Consider the following 15,338-nt stretch of genomic DNA (forward strand, 5'->3'; position numbering starts at 1 on the left):
GAATATGTTTGGGTTACGTTCTCTGTTCAAGGACTTTTCCTGCAGACCATCAGAAGCCGTTAGGAGCACCTGGGATTGTGAACCTGGGAAGATTCTATGGGGGGAGGGATCTCATTTACACTGAGGGTTTTTAGTTTGCATTTGGCACGCTTTTATCATTCTCAGTTTTCTCTGTGATCCTGCATACTATTCTTTAATAAATCAGATATCTTTGAATTCCTGCTCATGAGTCTGATAGTGTTTTAGAATAGGCAACCATTACACCCTACAGTAACTAGTCCGAAGGAAACACTTTCCTCATCCTGAATGGGTGTCTGCCCACCATGTTAACGCTCCTGATTTAGTTAACTGTTTCTACCTTGCTTATCCTTTGAAGCCTGCTGCTTAATGTATTCTCAATTTTTGGGGGGCAGTATGTCATGTTCACTGATTCAATGTAGTTTATACATCGTAACGTTTCACATGCCATGGCGCTGATGTGCGTTTCTGTTTGGGAGCAAGCTGCTGTGAGATCTTGTACCAAGCTCTGTATGTGAAATCAGTACAATGGAATGTTTTTGGGTTATTTTCTCTGCTCAAGGACTTTTCCCGCAGACCATCAGAAACTGTTAGGAGCACCTGGGATTGTGGACTTGAGAAGATTCTATGGGGGGAGGGATCTCATTTGCACTGAGGGTTTTTAATTTGAATTTGGCGCACTTTCATCATTCTCAGCTTTCTCTGTGATCCTGCATACTATTCTTTAATAAATCAGATATCTTTGAATTCCTACTTATGAGTCTGATGGTGTTTTAGAATAGGCAACCATTACAACTTCCTAAAATGTGGTACTGAGAACTGGATTCTAGGTGTAGTCTGACCAACACAGAATAGAGAGAAATATTACTTTTTTTGATCTTGATACCATATTTCCATTGATGCTGCCTACAACTGATTTTTTTTGCAGTCTGCATCACACTGTTGGCTCAAGTTCAATTTATAATCCACCAAGACATCAAAATCCTTTTTTGCATATATTTCTGCCCAATATAGTGTCCCTCATCTTATACTTACGACTTTGATTTTTCTACCCAAATGAAAGACATTACTTTGGTTCCTATGGGAATTCACCTTGGTGGATTCTGTCCATTATTCCACCTTGTCAAGATTCTCCTGAATCTTAATGCTGTCTTGTAATGCCTTTTCTATTCCCCATCTTTGTGTCATCCAGAAAATTGATAATCTTATTTTCCAAGACTTCATCCAAATAATTATGTTGGACAGCACATGGCTTAAAATGGATCCCTGCAGTATAAGACTTGACACTTCTCTCCAGCTTGATATGCAGCCATCCATAAACACCAGTTCAGCTAGCTCCCTATTCATCTAATGATAGCATAATCTGGCCCGCAGCTTGCCCTCTTCTTTACTAAGATTTCATGGGACTCTTTATCAGATGCTTTAAAAAATTGTGTTTTACATTTCTTGCATTCTTTTAAGTATCTGGGAAAAATTATTCATTTGTGGCTGTAAATATATGATATATGACAGGGCCCTGTCTGCTAGAAGCACCTGCACATAAAAAGGGGTTGAGATTCTCTTGCAGGGCTGCATACACCATCATGACTTCTGTGATTCCTTCTCCCCATGGTGCCCCTGCTACCCGCAGTCCTGCCGAGGCCAAATGACTCACTCCTAAGGTCCATTCCTCAGAGCAGAGCATTGTGGAGAAGTTGGCTTGGAGATTGCCTAGGCTGTAGCAGCACAAATAGTCTTCAAGAATACCTCATAAATTGTGCTTCTCTGAAAAAGGATCCTTCAGGAAGTGGGACAGTGGCTTCCTTTTTCAGACTGTGATACATATTAATGACTGAAAATTGAATTTTAAGGTACAGACAGCCCCAAACTTGGGTTTCTGCAAACTGCCTTCTGCTCCTACACCTTAAAAGAAGCAGGAGCTTGTGGCTTAGTCTATGCTGTACTCAGAATCATAGTTCCAGATGGCCAGAGGACAGAATTGTAATCTCCACTTCTTTAGAGGCCAGGTAGCTGAAAGAGTAAGTAAGTTCAATTTCTTTTACACAATTTTTTATTCAACTTTGTTTTCCTTTTGCTCTTTCTCTCTTAAGTAAGAGATATATTGCCTTTGTTTGCCTAAGATTCAGAATGGATTCTTAATCTTTAAAAAATAATGTTTAGCCATAGTAATGCTGTATTAATCCATTTTTGAAGCACTCCAAAGAATCTTTGGGTTAAATTTAGACAAGCATTAGTGAGCCTGAAACAGACTGTACTTATCGCTGGTGCCCATAAATAATGTCATTTGTGGTTCATTGGTCAAATTAATTTGATAGAAAATGACTAAATTGAAAATCTGTGGGTTGAACTCTTGATGAGTTTTGGCAGGATGCTAAGCAGGCAGTTGCCGACTTATTAATGAAAAAGGAGAAGGATGGATACTGAAGAATGAAAGTACCAGGAAGTGACAGATTAAAAAGTAATGAAGTAAGGTCACTTTCATTAAAGAATAAAATGTTATTGTGTTATAACCTTTTATTTTAATACAGACAATTCAAAATTCCACCATTAGCTTTGTAATATTTGGCACCTCCCAAATATTACTTTTCTTGGAATCCCATTACATTATGAAAATTAATTTGGACAATAATAAACTCTTGGAAAATAACTTTATTTCTGAGGACTCAAGTTGGTGATGGTGAAAGCAAAGACCTTGAGATCAGAAAGGGCCATTCTCAAAACACAAGGAAAGTTTTGTTTTCCAAGCTGACAAGAAGATTGTTATTGTGTAAGTGCAGGAGAAAAGAGAGGGAAGATTTAAACCCTGGGGCTGTTATCAGGCTTCTTTTATCTGCAATAAAAGCAACTTATCTGTATGAAGCACATCCTTGATTCTTCCCTGCTAGCTCCTGAGTACACGTTTGAGTTTTCTGAAAAATATTTCTTGCTGAGACTTCATAACCCCAAACCATAAGCCTGCTTTGACACTAACCTAATTTTTGCTGATCAAGCCTCCTAAGAGAGGGCAGCCACAAAAATTAGGACTCCCTTCTCCTGTACCCTTCTCCTGTGCACACTGCAGAAAGTCTGAAATTAAAAGCTCTACCTCTCCTCTGTATGATTTCTTGGTTTGAACTACCCCAGTATTTTATGTCACTCCTATCCCTTGAAGAGAGCCATATCACATGTACAGAATTTGATTTCTCCCTCCTTGTAAGTACTGATGACAAATTTCCCATTCTGCGTTGTGTATATTTGAACGCTTGATCTAGAATAAGGGCAAAATTGGAGACTGTTGCATAAACCCTACCAAATATAGCTATGGCAGTCTTTTCCACCCTTTAGACGTTTGTGTGTGTCTGTGTGCATGTGTGTTTTGTTCTACTGGCTGGAGTTCTGTGAGCAATAGTCCCAATAATCTGAAAAGCACCAGGTTAAAAGTTATGATGTGAGCTCTAGAATAAACTAAAAAGCAGAAATTAAGCCATATTATCCACAAATGATAGACCATAGTAATTTTAATGAAATTTTGATGACTTACGCACCTACTTAAGTCAAATGAGAAATAGTGAATATTAATAGGGTTAATGTATAATAATATAATCAGGCAATGAATTCAAATGAATGGGAGCATAGGTCCTAAGGGTCCAATAACAATTTTTCACTTGGACAGCATCATATGAGATTTAAAAGATATTGCGGCGCTTGAGAATAGGGTCACCTTCAGTTCTCTGCCTCCTGGATGCTTTATTTAGCCCCCAAGATGCAGCAAGGAGTTTTTATTCTGTTTGTATGCTTGTTTTGATTTCCAGTGAATTCAGACTTTGTTTTCTTATTGTCAATAAACTTTATTTAAATAAAACTTGGGCATAATTCTTCTACTTGGAAATTTGTAATTTCCTATTTCTTTTATGAACTTTTTTATTAGTTATTCCTTTGGCTTATATGCTGCTTCAGTTATATGTGAGTCTCAGTGGCTTACACTCCCAATTATAGTAAACAAGATTAAAAATCAAGCACGTAACAAAATAAATATCCAGGAACAATATAATCCAAAATGCCAATGATTAAAACAAAAAAACAAAAACAAATCAACAACCCTCAATGCAGGAGATGCTTCAATGACTTTTGGATCATACATGTTTAATAGGGGTGGAACTGATCTGACCTTGGGGGAACACTGTTCCAAAGAATGGAGCAATGACAGAAACAGCCTGTGCACAGTGGACCCTTATGGCAGCACTCCCTAGGAGTAAGGACAGAGGAAGGCAGGTGGCAATTATTGGAGAGACAGGTACCACTGGTAGTAGGGAGTCTGTGTAGATACCCAGGTCCTGGGTTTTATCTGTTATTGATTAATTTGCTGGAAATTGGGGGATTGAGATATAAAATAGTTCAGCCAGACTCCAAAGAATTAGCTCCACAGTCAGGCCTTTTCCAGTTAGGCTGAAATAGACTGCCTAAAATGGGCCATGACAATATTAAATTGCCATTCTGAAGATCCTAGCCATATTATTTTGTCTGATATATTATTATTCTATTCCTCTACTTAAAAAGCACTCAAAACAGCTTGATTTTTCATGAAATCAAGTTTTGCCGCCATTTGATTCTACTAAAACTGAGAAGTGCAAGTGTCTTATAAATATTAGTTACTAATGTATTTAATTAATAATGGTTATAGAATTGCAAAAGAATTTAATATACCAATCATTTCCAAATTATCTTCAAACCTTTTAAAAAGATAATCTGAAAACATGATATGAATTCTTTCAAGTTTGTAATATATACTGTGATTGGAATTCACTCTACCCCTGTTAAAACTGCTATTTTACAAGGCTGCAGATTTAACTTTCCCCCTGTCTAATAGGGATACCAGAAATTGAAGAAAGGCTTTAATAAAACTTTTCCCCCATAAACGTAATTTCTAATATTATGAAAGCATGAACTTTTATTAGTGCTAAGGAGATTTTCCTATTCCACTTTTATTTCCTGCAGCCTTTACTCCAAATAGTGCATAATATTTAGTGTTGCTAACATGTAAATTATTGTACAAATAAAAAATAATTAAACAATATTACTGGTGATTTGTAAATACTAAATAGTTGTAACAATTTCTGGTTTAATAGATTGCTCAGTTAATTTAAGTTGCAAATAAACAGGAAAAATAAGCAACTATTTTTAGGAATGTAATAGTATTGGCAGCTATTCCATATTTATAATAATAATATAGGAACAAAAATGTATTATTATTATTATTATTATTATAATTATTATTATTTATATAACACCAGGCTCCCAATGAGTTTTTTGCACATAGTCCTATCCCACCTTCCAGTAAAAGTAGTGCTCAAAGATATATTAATAAAGATATACCAACCAAATTATAACTAAGACATTAAATCTCCCCCAACCACATCCAATATAAACTCCTCAATTTGCATCAACAAGAACAAAACAGCATGTCAAATTTGGCAGCAAAACTTGTATGTATAAAAACATCTTTGCTATCAGGAGGATAACAGAGATGGTCCCTCTTGGCAAGAAGCTTCAAAGCCTGTGAACAACTCTTTTGTGTGTCCCTGGCAAGTGTGACTTTGGCTGAGAAAAGGGCAAAAGATACTTTTCTGATCATCTTAACACTTTGATAGTTTTATTTGGGAGATTCTGGTTTTTCAGAACACTTGGTCTTAAGCTGCAATGGGCTTCAGAGCTCATGACCAGTACTTTGAACTGGGCCTGGAAGCAAACTATTGTAGTGACACAACATGCTCTCTATAACTGGGTCAATAGTCCAACCACAAGATTCTGGACCAGGTGCAGAATTGCAATGCTTTTCAAAGATGGCAATAGGCAAAATGTATTTGGGTGGAGAGATCTAGTTAAGTTTGCAGCTTTGACAATCTTTTTTTTCCAATGCAAATTTAGATGCGCGCCACCCAATTCCAATTAGCATAGCGGTTAAAAATGACTAAAACCCTCTAGCCCTCTTAACTGAATCACAAATTAGATTAGGTTGCCAGATCTTTTAAGTTACAAGGAACAAATGGATTGTCCTTGTAAAGTAAATTGCAGTCATGCAGTTCTTAGTTATGGATCAGGACCTTAGTGAAGACAAAGAGTAAGGCCCATCTTTTTCCATGGACACCCAACCTACACTGTAATCCCACATTTGTACTAGCTATTAAAGTGAATGAGTGGGAAATGTTTGAATATGAATGGATATATGGAAATAGTAGTATACATGATAAATAATATCCAACCCTATTTTTTAAATCCAATATCCACTGCTAGCATAATAGTAATCTGATATATTAACATAATAATAATTTGATATATTAACTCCAAGGAAATGAGAACGTTGGAGGATGAGGAAGTCTTCTAATCCCAATCCATTATACTCATCATTTAGAAGTAATGTACTATTAGAGTACTTAGTAAGATAGGATACAGTTCCTGGTGACCGTATGGAAAAATGATTACAATTTCAAAGTCTTTCCAGTATTATCCATAATTTTTCAAGGATATTCCAATAACCTTCTTGAGCCCATTCCCCTCATCATATACATTGTCTTCCTGTCTTCTTACTTTCCCAAATCTTGCCTGGCATAGTGGTTTTTACTAGTCCATCATCTACTTGCATCACATGCGCAAAGGATATGGGTTTCGGATGGCTTAACAAACTATAAGACAAGCATGTATGTAGATGCCCAAGTAGCTTTCATAGCACAAGTATGTCATGGACAGAGATCGCTTGGCCATGCTAAATCACACTCAGGTAACATGCTGTTGGGTTACTGCCAGGTACTATACATGGAGCTGACTTTCATCATTTTGCCAGTGTTGAAAGAATTGCACTAATTCTCAGATACCTTTGCCTTGAAAGAACTAGCATTGAAATCCTCTGCTTGTCTACTTAGCTCACTGAGTTAAATGAGTCTTTCTTTCTCAGCGAGCTATGTGGAAATGAGACCAAAGTATCTGAAGGCTTCCTTGTCACATGAAGCTGATATAATTATTCTATCCTAAACCCATTCTTCACATGCTCATTGTCTTCAGGGCTTCTGAATAAATAGTATTTTTCAGCAACAGTCTGGAATACCGTATCTAGAAGTATGACCAGAATGATCTTTGCTTTAAGTCTTCCTTGGCCTTAATGTCTTTTGAGCATGGAATCAGGTTTTATGCTTGGCTTCTGTGATATTTCAGACTTTAAAATAGTAATAAGGGTGGCTTTTTATTGCTATGTATTTTATTGGTTCTATTGTAAACTATATGCAGAATAGCAAGTAGCTTTCCTTCGGCATGGAAAAAACCCCAATAACCCCTTGGCTGAGCCTTTTTCCAAAGAGAAGAGAGAAAAAGAAAAGAGAGCTTAGTTCAGGGTTTATCATTGAGACTGTGGAAGAAATATCTTCTACTGCTCCTGAATTTCCAAGCCTGCAAGAGTATCAACTCATCACTTAAAGAAGAGAGAGATAAAAGAGTACTAGATTGCTTCAAAGAGCATCTTGGGAGTAATAGTTTACTTTGGAGGAATATTCTAGACAGAAGTAGGCTATTATTTCAAGTAGGCCCTCTTCTGTAATCAGCTGTGATCACTGCCAGCCAAGCCTTCCACTACTGAGAATGGTCAGATGCTGGAACAACTTGCATATTAGCCTGATCTTGTGCCTTGATTTCAAGCCTTGTATGACTTCCCACTGGTTTGAACCTTGAAATGAGACTTTAGTTACACTGCTGCCTTCTCTAAGGACCCTGAGCTAGTTTTTGCTCTTGAGTTGTCTGATTACAGCTCTTGCCTGATTGTGTGAACTCTGGGACAGAACAAAGAAGCAAGTTAACATATGGTAGATGAGAACTCAAAAGTAATGATAACTTCAAAGTAAATATACCAGAAATCCTAAATGTTTTAGTTTTTCCATTGGTATCCTTCTAATTTGTGTAATTTTTTAAATTATTTTTATGCATTTTTTCCAGACCAATTTTTTTAATTGGATGATTTGGTATACCTCTAACATAATTTCACTATGGATCTGTATATATGTACAATGATGCTCTGTTTGTATATTTGCAAATATACCAATACCAATACGTATATGTATATGTATATATGCACCATAATGCTCTTAGAACTCTGTTTACTTCATATAAATTATGCACTATCTTTTCATAGCCAATACACAAAAGACTGAAATTTGCACTACTGTTGTAGCATTCATGAGTTCAGATGCAGTCTCTGTAAATGGGAAGCTAAGATTCCATGCCTTAATGTGCATCACTTTCACTTGTTTACCCAGTATAACCTTATTTGCTAGTTAGTTGCTCATTTGCCCAGACTGAAGATATTGCTTTTAAGCATTTAATAGTTCTTCTAGCATTACATTATGTGCTTAATATTGCAATCCTTTTTGCACCATTTCCTCTTCTTTCATTCTTTAATCCATTTTATATGAGTTCCTATTTCTAAGATTAGCCTCAATGAGTCATGCATGACCAGCCTAGATTCTAGAAGAAATAATATGATAAAGTCTTGTTTTGTTTTGTTTTTAAAGCCAGGTATTGCACAGATAGGTATACTGGGAATAAATAAAATAGAAGATGGTAAACTTCAGGATTGAGTTACGATGGTCTTGATGTTCATCCTGGGAATTGATGGATGATATTTATTTTATGATGATAATAGTAATGTTTTCGAACCATACAGTAATGAAATATGACGTTTGTCCAGTGTTTTATAAGTCAAGAAAATGTCAGTGTTATTGCAGAAGGTGCAATCTTTATACCTTCCTTAACACAATGAATGCTTAAAAGAACGTTAGTGTATATTTAATAAGAAAAGCTTTTTATTGGTATTTTGTGAAGTCTCACAGTCTGTCTGAAAAGAGACACTAATGAATGTTTCTCCTGAAAAGGGGCTTACATGAGTTTTTCCTGCTACTAAAACATGAAGTGAATAAGACATAAAAGCACTACCAGGAAGACCAGAATTATGGAATAAATTTGGTGAGCTTCTCAACTGAAGTTCAGGTATAGTTGATTAGAGTGGTTTGCAAGATGGGCAGCCATTTAAAGTTGCCAAATAAATAAATAAATAAACTTTATTATTTCATCTAGGTCATACCCTAGCTATGATTAAAAAACAAACTACTTAGTTATTCTGAAATAAATAAATAAATAAGACCAATTGTCCAGATCAGTAAGTGATGTCTAAGGCTAAGAACCAGATAAAAATACGGAAAAAGAACAGTACATAATCTAACACTGATGTGTTCTTTGCAAAGTAGGATAAACGATGTGTTTATTCGTTTAGTCGCTTCCGACTCTTCGTGACTTCAAGGACCAGCCCACGCCAGAGCTTCCTGTCGGTCGTCAACACCCTTCTCAAGTATTTCTATAATATTTCTGCACTGTTAAAATTAACAAATATGTATTTTCTGATTTGTCTGCACATAAGTTTATCATGTTTCATTTCATTCGCCCTCCCACAAGCCCAAATGTACATAGATTCTTACCATTTTCCTCTTGTAAAAAGGGTATGTTTTGATCATAACATTCTGTATAGAATTCTGTAAAATTCTGCTGTGATTGTTAATAGTATCCTACTTGAAATTGTAATCAACCTTTTATTCATCTTCATCCCTATTTAATTTTTTGAAATCTGTATACGTTATTTAAAAACAATCCACCTCCCATTAAAGAGAAAATAGTAAACTTGACTAATGGCTCATTTGTCAACAGTTCTTTTCCCTATGGATAAAAAAAAATGGGGATGTTTAAACTAAAATTACTTTTGTAAAATAAATTACAACCCGTTCAAATAAAAACTTATACTTTGCTTTTATACTACTAAATTCATTCATAATATAGAAATAAAAAGAACTACCTCACAGCAAGGTTAGTATTAATCAGATGCAGATACTGCTAGCAGACCTACTGAAGGCATAAACCATGTCTAGCTTTATAAAGAATTCAAGGGCATTTGAATTAGACTTGGAGTTTTTGAAATGGAACATATTCAACAGAACTCTTACTAGTATTCTATTAGTACAGGAAGGAACTTAGTATTTTTTACTACCAGGTGTCTATTTCTTTGTAATAAAATCTGAAACTGCAGTGCATTGTAATAAATCACTTGGCTGTCTTGTAAAATAGATGTAAGATACTGTGCTCTCTAAAGCTTTTGACTTTGTTCCCTAGCTTTATTTATTTTTATATGTCTGGCAATGCATTTTTTTCCCCTGACCTCTAAAGCAAATTTCTCATGATCATATAGAATATATTAGGCTGCATTTGTTTTACTAACAATGAGTGACACAACATACTATATAATGTTGTATTTAGATTCTAATATTAACTCCAAGCATAAACCTTCATGGACTGGAGTCTATTATATTACTTGCATTAAGTGTTAAACTAAGTTGGCAGGTATACACATTGTTATGTGTTTTGAATTTTAGACTGATGCTTTTTTTTTAATCTGTTCAATTGTGTGCAATTCTCAGAGACTGCCTGGACAAGTCCCTGCAGTTTTCTTGGCAAGATTTTCAGAAGTGGTTTGCCATTGCCTCCTTCCTAGGGCTGAGAGCGCGTGACTGGCCCAAGGTCACCCAGCTGGCTTTGCACCCAAAGCAGGACAAGAACTCATGGTCTCCTGGTTTCCAAGCCAGTGCCTTAACCACTACACCAAACTGGCTCTCAGAGTGATGCTAGTAGCAGATTAAATAGGAGAATCTTCTATGACCATGATATTATACTTTAAATGCACATAAGACCTGAAAATTCACAACCACCCTGGAATTGGTAAGGTAAATAAATAACGTCATAAAAACTGTTACCCAGGTATCAGGATAGAGAGAAAGCAGTTCAACTGAATTCAATTTAATTTTTTAAAAAACAGTAATTCAATGGAATTCCATAATTTCATTTTTAATAAGAATTTTATTAAGTTTCAAATAGAGATAAAAGCTACAGAAAAAAAAACTACAAAGAAAAAAGATAACTAAAAAAGTGTGGAAACACAAGATAATTTTTTTAAAAAATACAAAAAAGAGGTGACTTCCGACTTTTAACAGCAAGGACATACAACAAATCCATAATCAACTCCTTACTCAATATTAGATCAAAATCACATTATTTCTTTAAATCATACCATTGGCACATTATAAAAATCACTAAGTATAGTTGCTCTCTCCCCTTATATTAAAAGAAAAAAGAAAATATATATACATACACACACCTCCTAACCAACTCCCCGCCCCAAAGAAAACATTTAGTTCTTTCCTTCCTACTATTCTATGCATTCCTGTCTACTATAATAAAGACCAAACTAAAAAAAACCAAACATATAAATTGTCTATCATTATACTTGATAGTACAGCAATTTTAATAATCTTAATCATGTCAGACCAAAAACCAAACATTATTTTTTTATACCTTAATAATCTTAATCCAAATCATTAAAGATAAATGAAATCAGCCAAACCTTAAAAGCAATCCAGATAAGTATTCTTAAACCCTTATCCCACCTCAAAATAAATCAAAACATTTACATATCCCCACAATACACACAAAGCCTTTTTCTTAAAGAAATCAAACAGCCCAACCGCCCCCCCTCGAAAACTCCAACTTCTCTTCAACAAACCTCCCATACATAACAACCCCTTGTTTTCCAAGGCATTCCATCAAAAGATCAATTTCACTTATGATTTGTAACTCGATCTCTCCCTTTAATTTCATCAACTCAACTATCCAATCTTCCTCCAGAACCTCAGAATAAGTCAGAGACATTCCTGACAATGTTAAATTTCTCAGTTTCATCCACGACATCCCCAACCAGATGAGACATTTTAAAATTCATATTTTTCCACAATATCTTGAATACCTTTATAAAAACTTGGTAAGAATCAGAAAAAATCTGCTTGAAATCTCATTGGAAGTCTGAGAAAGGTTCTCCATGTCTCATGCAGTAGATTATGGCACTCCCTAAGAGTTTAACCAGTGAAAGTCAAAGTTAGAAGGAATGTGTTTACTTAAGCAAGAGTGAGATTGCAGACAATTCCCCAGGGAAAGTAGAAGCAGAAAAGTGAAAGTTCAAAACAGCTGATTCAAAATGTAGGAAATCGCTAATTTCTTCAAGTTTAGTACAAAGATAATAACAGGGAGACAATTATTTACTCTCAATCTTGCTTAATATTTGGATGGAAAACAAATTAAGCCAAAGCTTAATTAAAAGCTTAATTAAAAAATTAATCCCAAAAATAATGATAAGCACCAAGAGAGCCCACTTCTGCTTGCTATATAAAGCCTCTCTTAGGGTACATATACTTAAATATATAATTTGGGTGATTTAGAAATGGGGCGGCTGGACTTAATGTCCCTATAGGGCTACAGCGTGGCTTGGAGAATGGTGACGTCCCAGCCTCCCGGCATCTCTTACCAGTCCAGTGCAAATGCTGTTTACAATCTCCTGGCTGCAAGCCACCGTCCTGGAGGACAGCTGGGGTGATTCCAAGTTTTTCCTTTCCCAGTAAAATGCTCCTGAGCTTCAGGAAAAGCCTGCCTGAGCCCCCAAAAACTGCCACATTGTCAGTTCTGCCCATGGAGCCCACGAGCACAGCTGTTCAGTCTGCCATGTCCCCACCGGAAGAGGAATTCCATAATTTCATAATAAATCCAAATTTCATTGTTGAAGAATGCTTTCAACCTTTAATAGTCAAAGTGTTCTTAGAGCCACCTTTTTTCACTTGTAGCTAATTCCCTTCCTGATGTTAACTTCTGTTCATATGATCGTGAATGATAAACAAATATATATAACATTATGCATGGTGTGTGAACATCCCTGGCTTCTCTGACTTGTATTAAAAACCAGAATTAATGCAATTGTAGGGAATGAGAATTTGAAATGATTAAAGAAAGCATTTGACTTGAATGCCTTCGAACAATGGCTAGACAAATTTATGGGATTATAATTGCTAAAAAATAATTATGATACCATAGAATGTTTGGGTTCACAGCCTTTTATCACTGGAAAGCTATTGCTAGAAGTTGAAAAATGGCAATAGAAGGAGGCTGTTAGCAAGATAACTGGTTGTCTGCTGTTAGAAGATGAATACTAGACCAAATTGACTTTAAATCTAATCAAACAGAGATTCATGCCAAAATGCTTTAGCTGTGCCCTTGACAAAGGAATTTCTAAAATTCCTGGGCTTTTTCACAATAAAACATTTTTCACTTTTCACCATTCTCCCCTCTTTTTCTAGTTTTTATTGCTTTCCCTCTTTTTTTCCCCTGTTTTTAATCATCTAACACATTAATTACCATTTTCAAATGTCATTAATTTATAGTACATTGTCAAGAAAAGAATATAGGCTCTTGTCACATTTGAAGTATCAGTGGCAAGCCATATATATTGTTTAGAGAAAAAAAGAACTGCTCAAGAATCATACCATACTTGACCTTGTCTTGGGTATAAATTGACAAAAATCAGACACTGAATTTATTAGAAACTATCTAAGGGGGTACCCTTACCCCCTATCCCCAAATGAATGGTTGGATTCAACCCAATTCTTAATGTTCTCACAAACTATGCCCATAAAAGAGGGAGACATGGAGATTTATAGGAGATAAAAAGTAGATGAGTGATGCATTGCTCAGTTTTATAGGCTTTATGGTAACGCATCTTAAAAGAAAATGCAAATAGAGCTTCTAAATGCATGGAAACACTGAATACATGGAAACAATAAATGATAACATACTTTTAAAACTTAATCCAGAAAGCCTAAACAGGACATACAGATATGGCTTTGTAATACACAAACTCCCAGTTCAGTTTTGAAAAGCAGGCAAGAACTAGAAATGAATGCAACATCGTCCCCTCCTGAATTTCTTTTTAGCTGTAGTGAAGATCAGATACCCTGAAGATTAGGAGAGAGGGAGATGTTTTGCATGCTCACAAGAAGTTATTTTACCACTTTTATTTGCCATAGAGAACTGAAAAGTGGAATGAGAAAGAAACAGGAGTCCCACTTCTCTGGATAAACGTAGTTGTCAGCGCTGCTGGCTGCCCGCTCATAGATTTCTACAAAGGGAGGGAAGTGATGAAATGTGCACAAGTGACTTATGTGCTTGCCTCCGACATCAGGACACAAGCACAAAAAGCTGGGATTTGTGTGGTGATGTTGTCACACACATGTTGTCATTTTTTTCACTGCTGAAGTTTGTACAAGACACCTATGTGCCGTATGTACCAGATGTCTATGTGCCATATGTAAACTGAAAGATCTGATCTCTACTTTAGAGAGGCAGATACTTTATCCAGGAACTTAGCCAAACCTTTCAATATGCCTGTGTGTACAATGTGCATAAACACACAGAACATTTATTCTGTGAATTTGCCTTTTTGGTATCTAAGAAAGGCTTCAGTTGTTTTGCATTAGTATAGGGAATAAGAACTACAATGGGAGTTCAGTTCTGCGCCTCTGGCAAATCTTCCATATTATGCCTAGAAGGTTCTTCCATTGAGAAAATGTACTTGAAAACAGAACTGAGCTAGAAGTGTTGACATTTCATTGACCCCCCTGCTTGCTGCAAACAGCATGTTCCATTGGTAATCATTTGTTGAGGGCAGAAAATACCTCAACACACAGCTCTACTCAACACTCAACTGTACCTCCACTTCCAGGCCAATATTTTTCACCCTCACAAAATGATTACTGACACACTGTGTCCCTGTGCTTCAGAGTAGCAGTACTCGGGAGTCAATAAGCTACAAGCCCAATATAGAAAGCCTTAGTAGTGCTTAGCACTGCAGCACTTTTCATAAGGTAAATTGGTTTTCAGTGGCAGGGGAACATTCCTTTCTTCTCTCCTCCACATAATTTTATCACCTAGATAGGCTGAAATCTGGGATATTCTTCTGAACAAAGATACTTAATTGAAACCATAAATCACAGCTTCTTACCTGTGTACCAACTGTTTGCGGCTTACACAAATGGCTGTCTCGTAGTCATGAGTGACACACACTTTATGAGGGCTGCACTTTACCTTCAAACATGGATCTTTTGATGGGTCAAGAGCTATTAAAAACAAGATACAGGAAGTTGTTTAGAAAATTATCCCTCTGTTCATTTGTCAAAATATTGACTTAGAAATCAAAAACACTTTTCAGCTATTTGTGAAATGCTCTAAAATATTTATTCCATTTAACCTCCCAACTCTGCATGATGGATGATATTCAGATATTGTCAGTTGATTGAGGTCATCCAATGAACTTCAGAACCAATTAATTAGGACTTTAAGCTAGCCCTGTACTTTATATTGTGCCTTCAAGTCAGATTTTACTC

At 35.9% G+C, this 15,338-nt stretch overlaps 1 protein-coding gene across 1 annotated transcript in view; it reads right to left on the minus strand.

Annotated features, from left to right (window-relative positions):
* Window positions 1-15,338, minus strand: part of SPOCK1 (SPARC (osteonectin), cwcv and kazal like domains proteoglycan 1) — a 532,754-nt gene that overhangs the window by 257,084 nt on the left and 260,332 nt on the right. Inside the window, exon 4 of the mRNA XM_063292278.1 lies at window positions 14,969-15,071. Within this exon, the coding sequence (XP_063148348.1) occupies window positions 14,969-15,071 (103 nt within the window). The remainder of the gene's footprint in view (window positions 1-14,968; window positions 15,072-15,338) is intronic.

This window comes from Candoia aspera, chromosome 2, assembly GCF_035149785.1.
Source record: "Candoia aspera isolate rCanAsp1 chromosome 2, rCanAsp1.hap2, whole genome shotgun sequence".
Lineage (NCBI taxonomy): Eukaryota > Metazoa > Chordata > Lepidosauria > Squamata > Boidae > Candoia > Candoia aspera.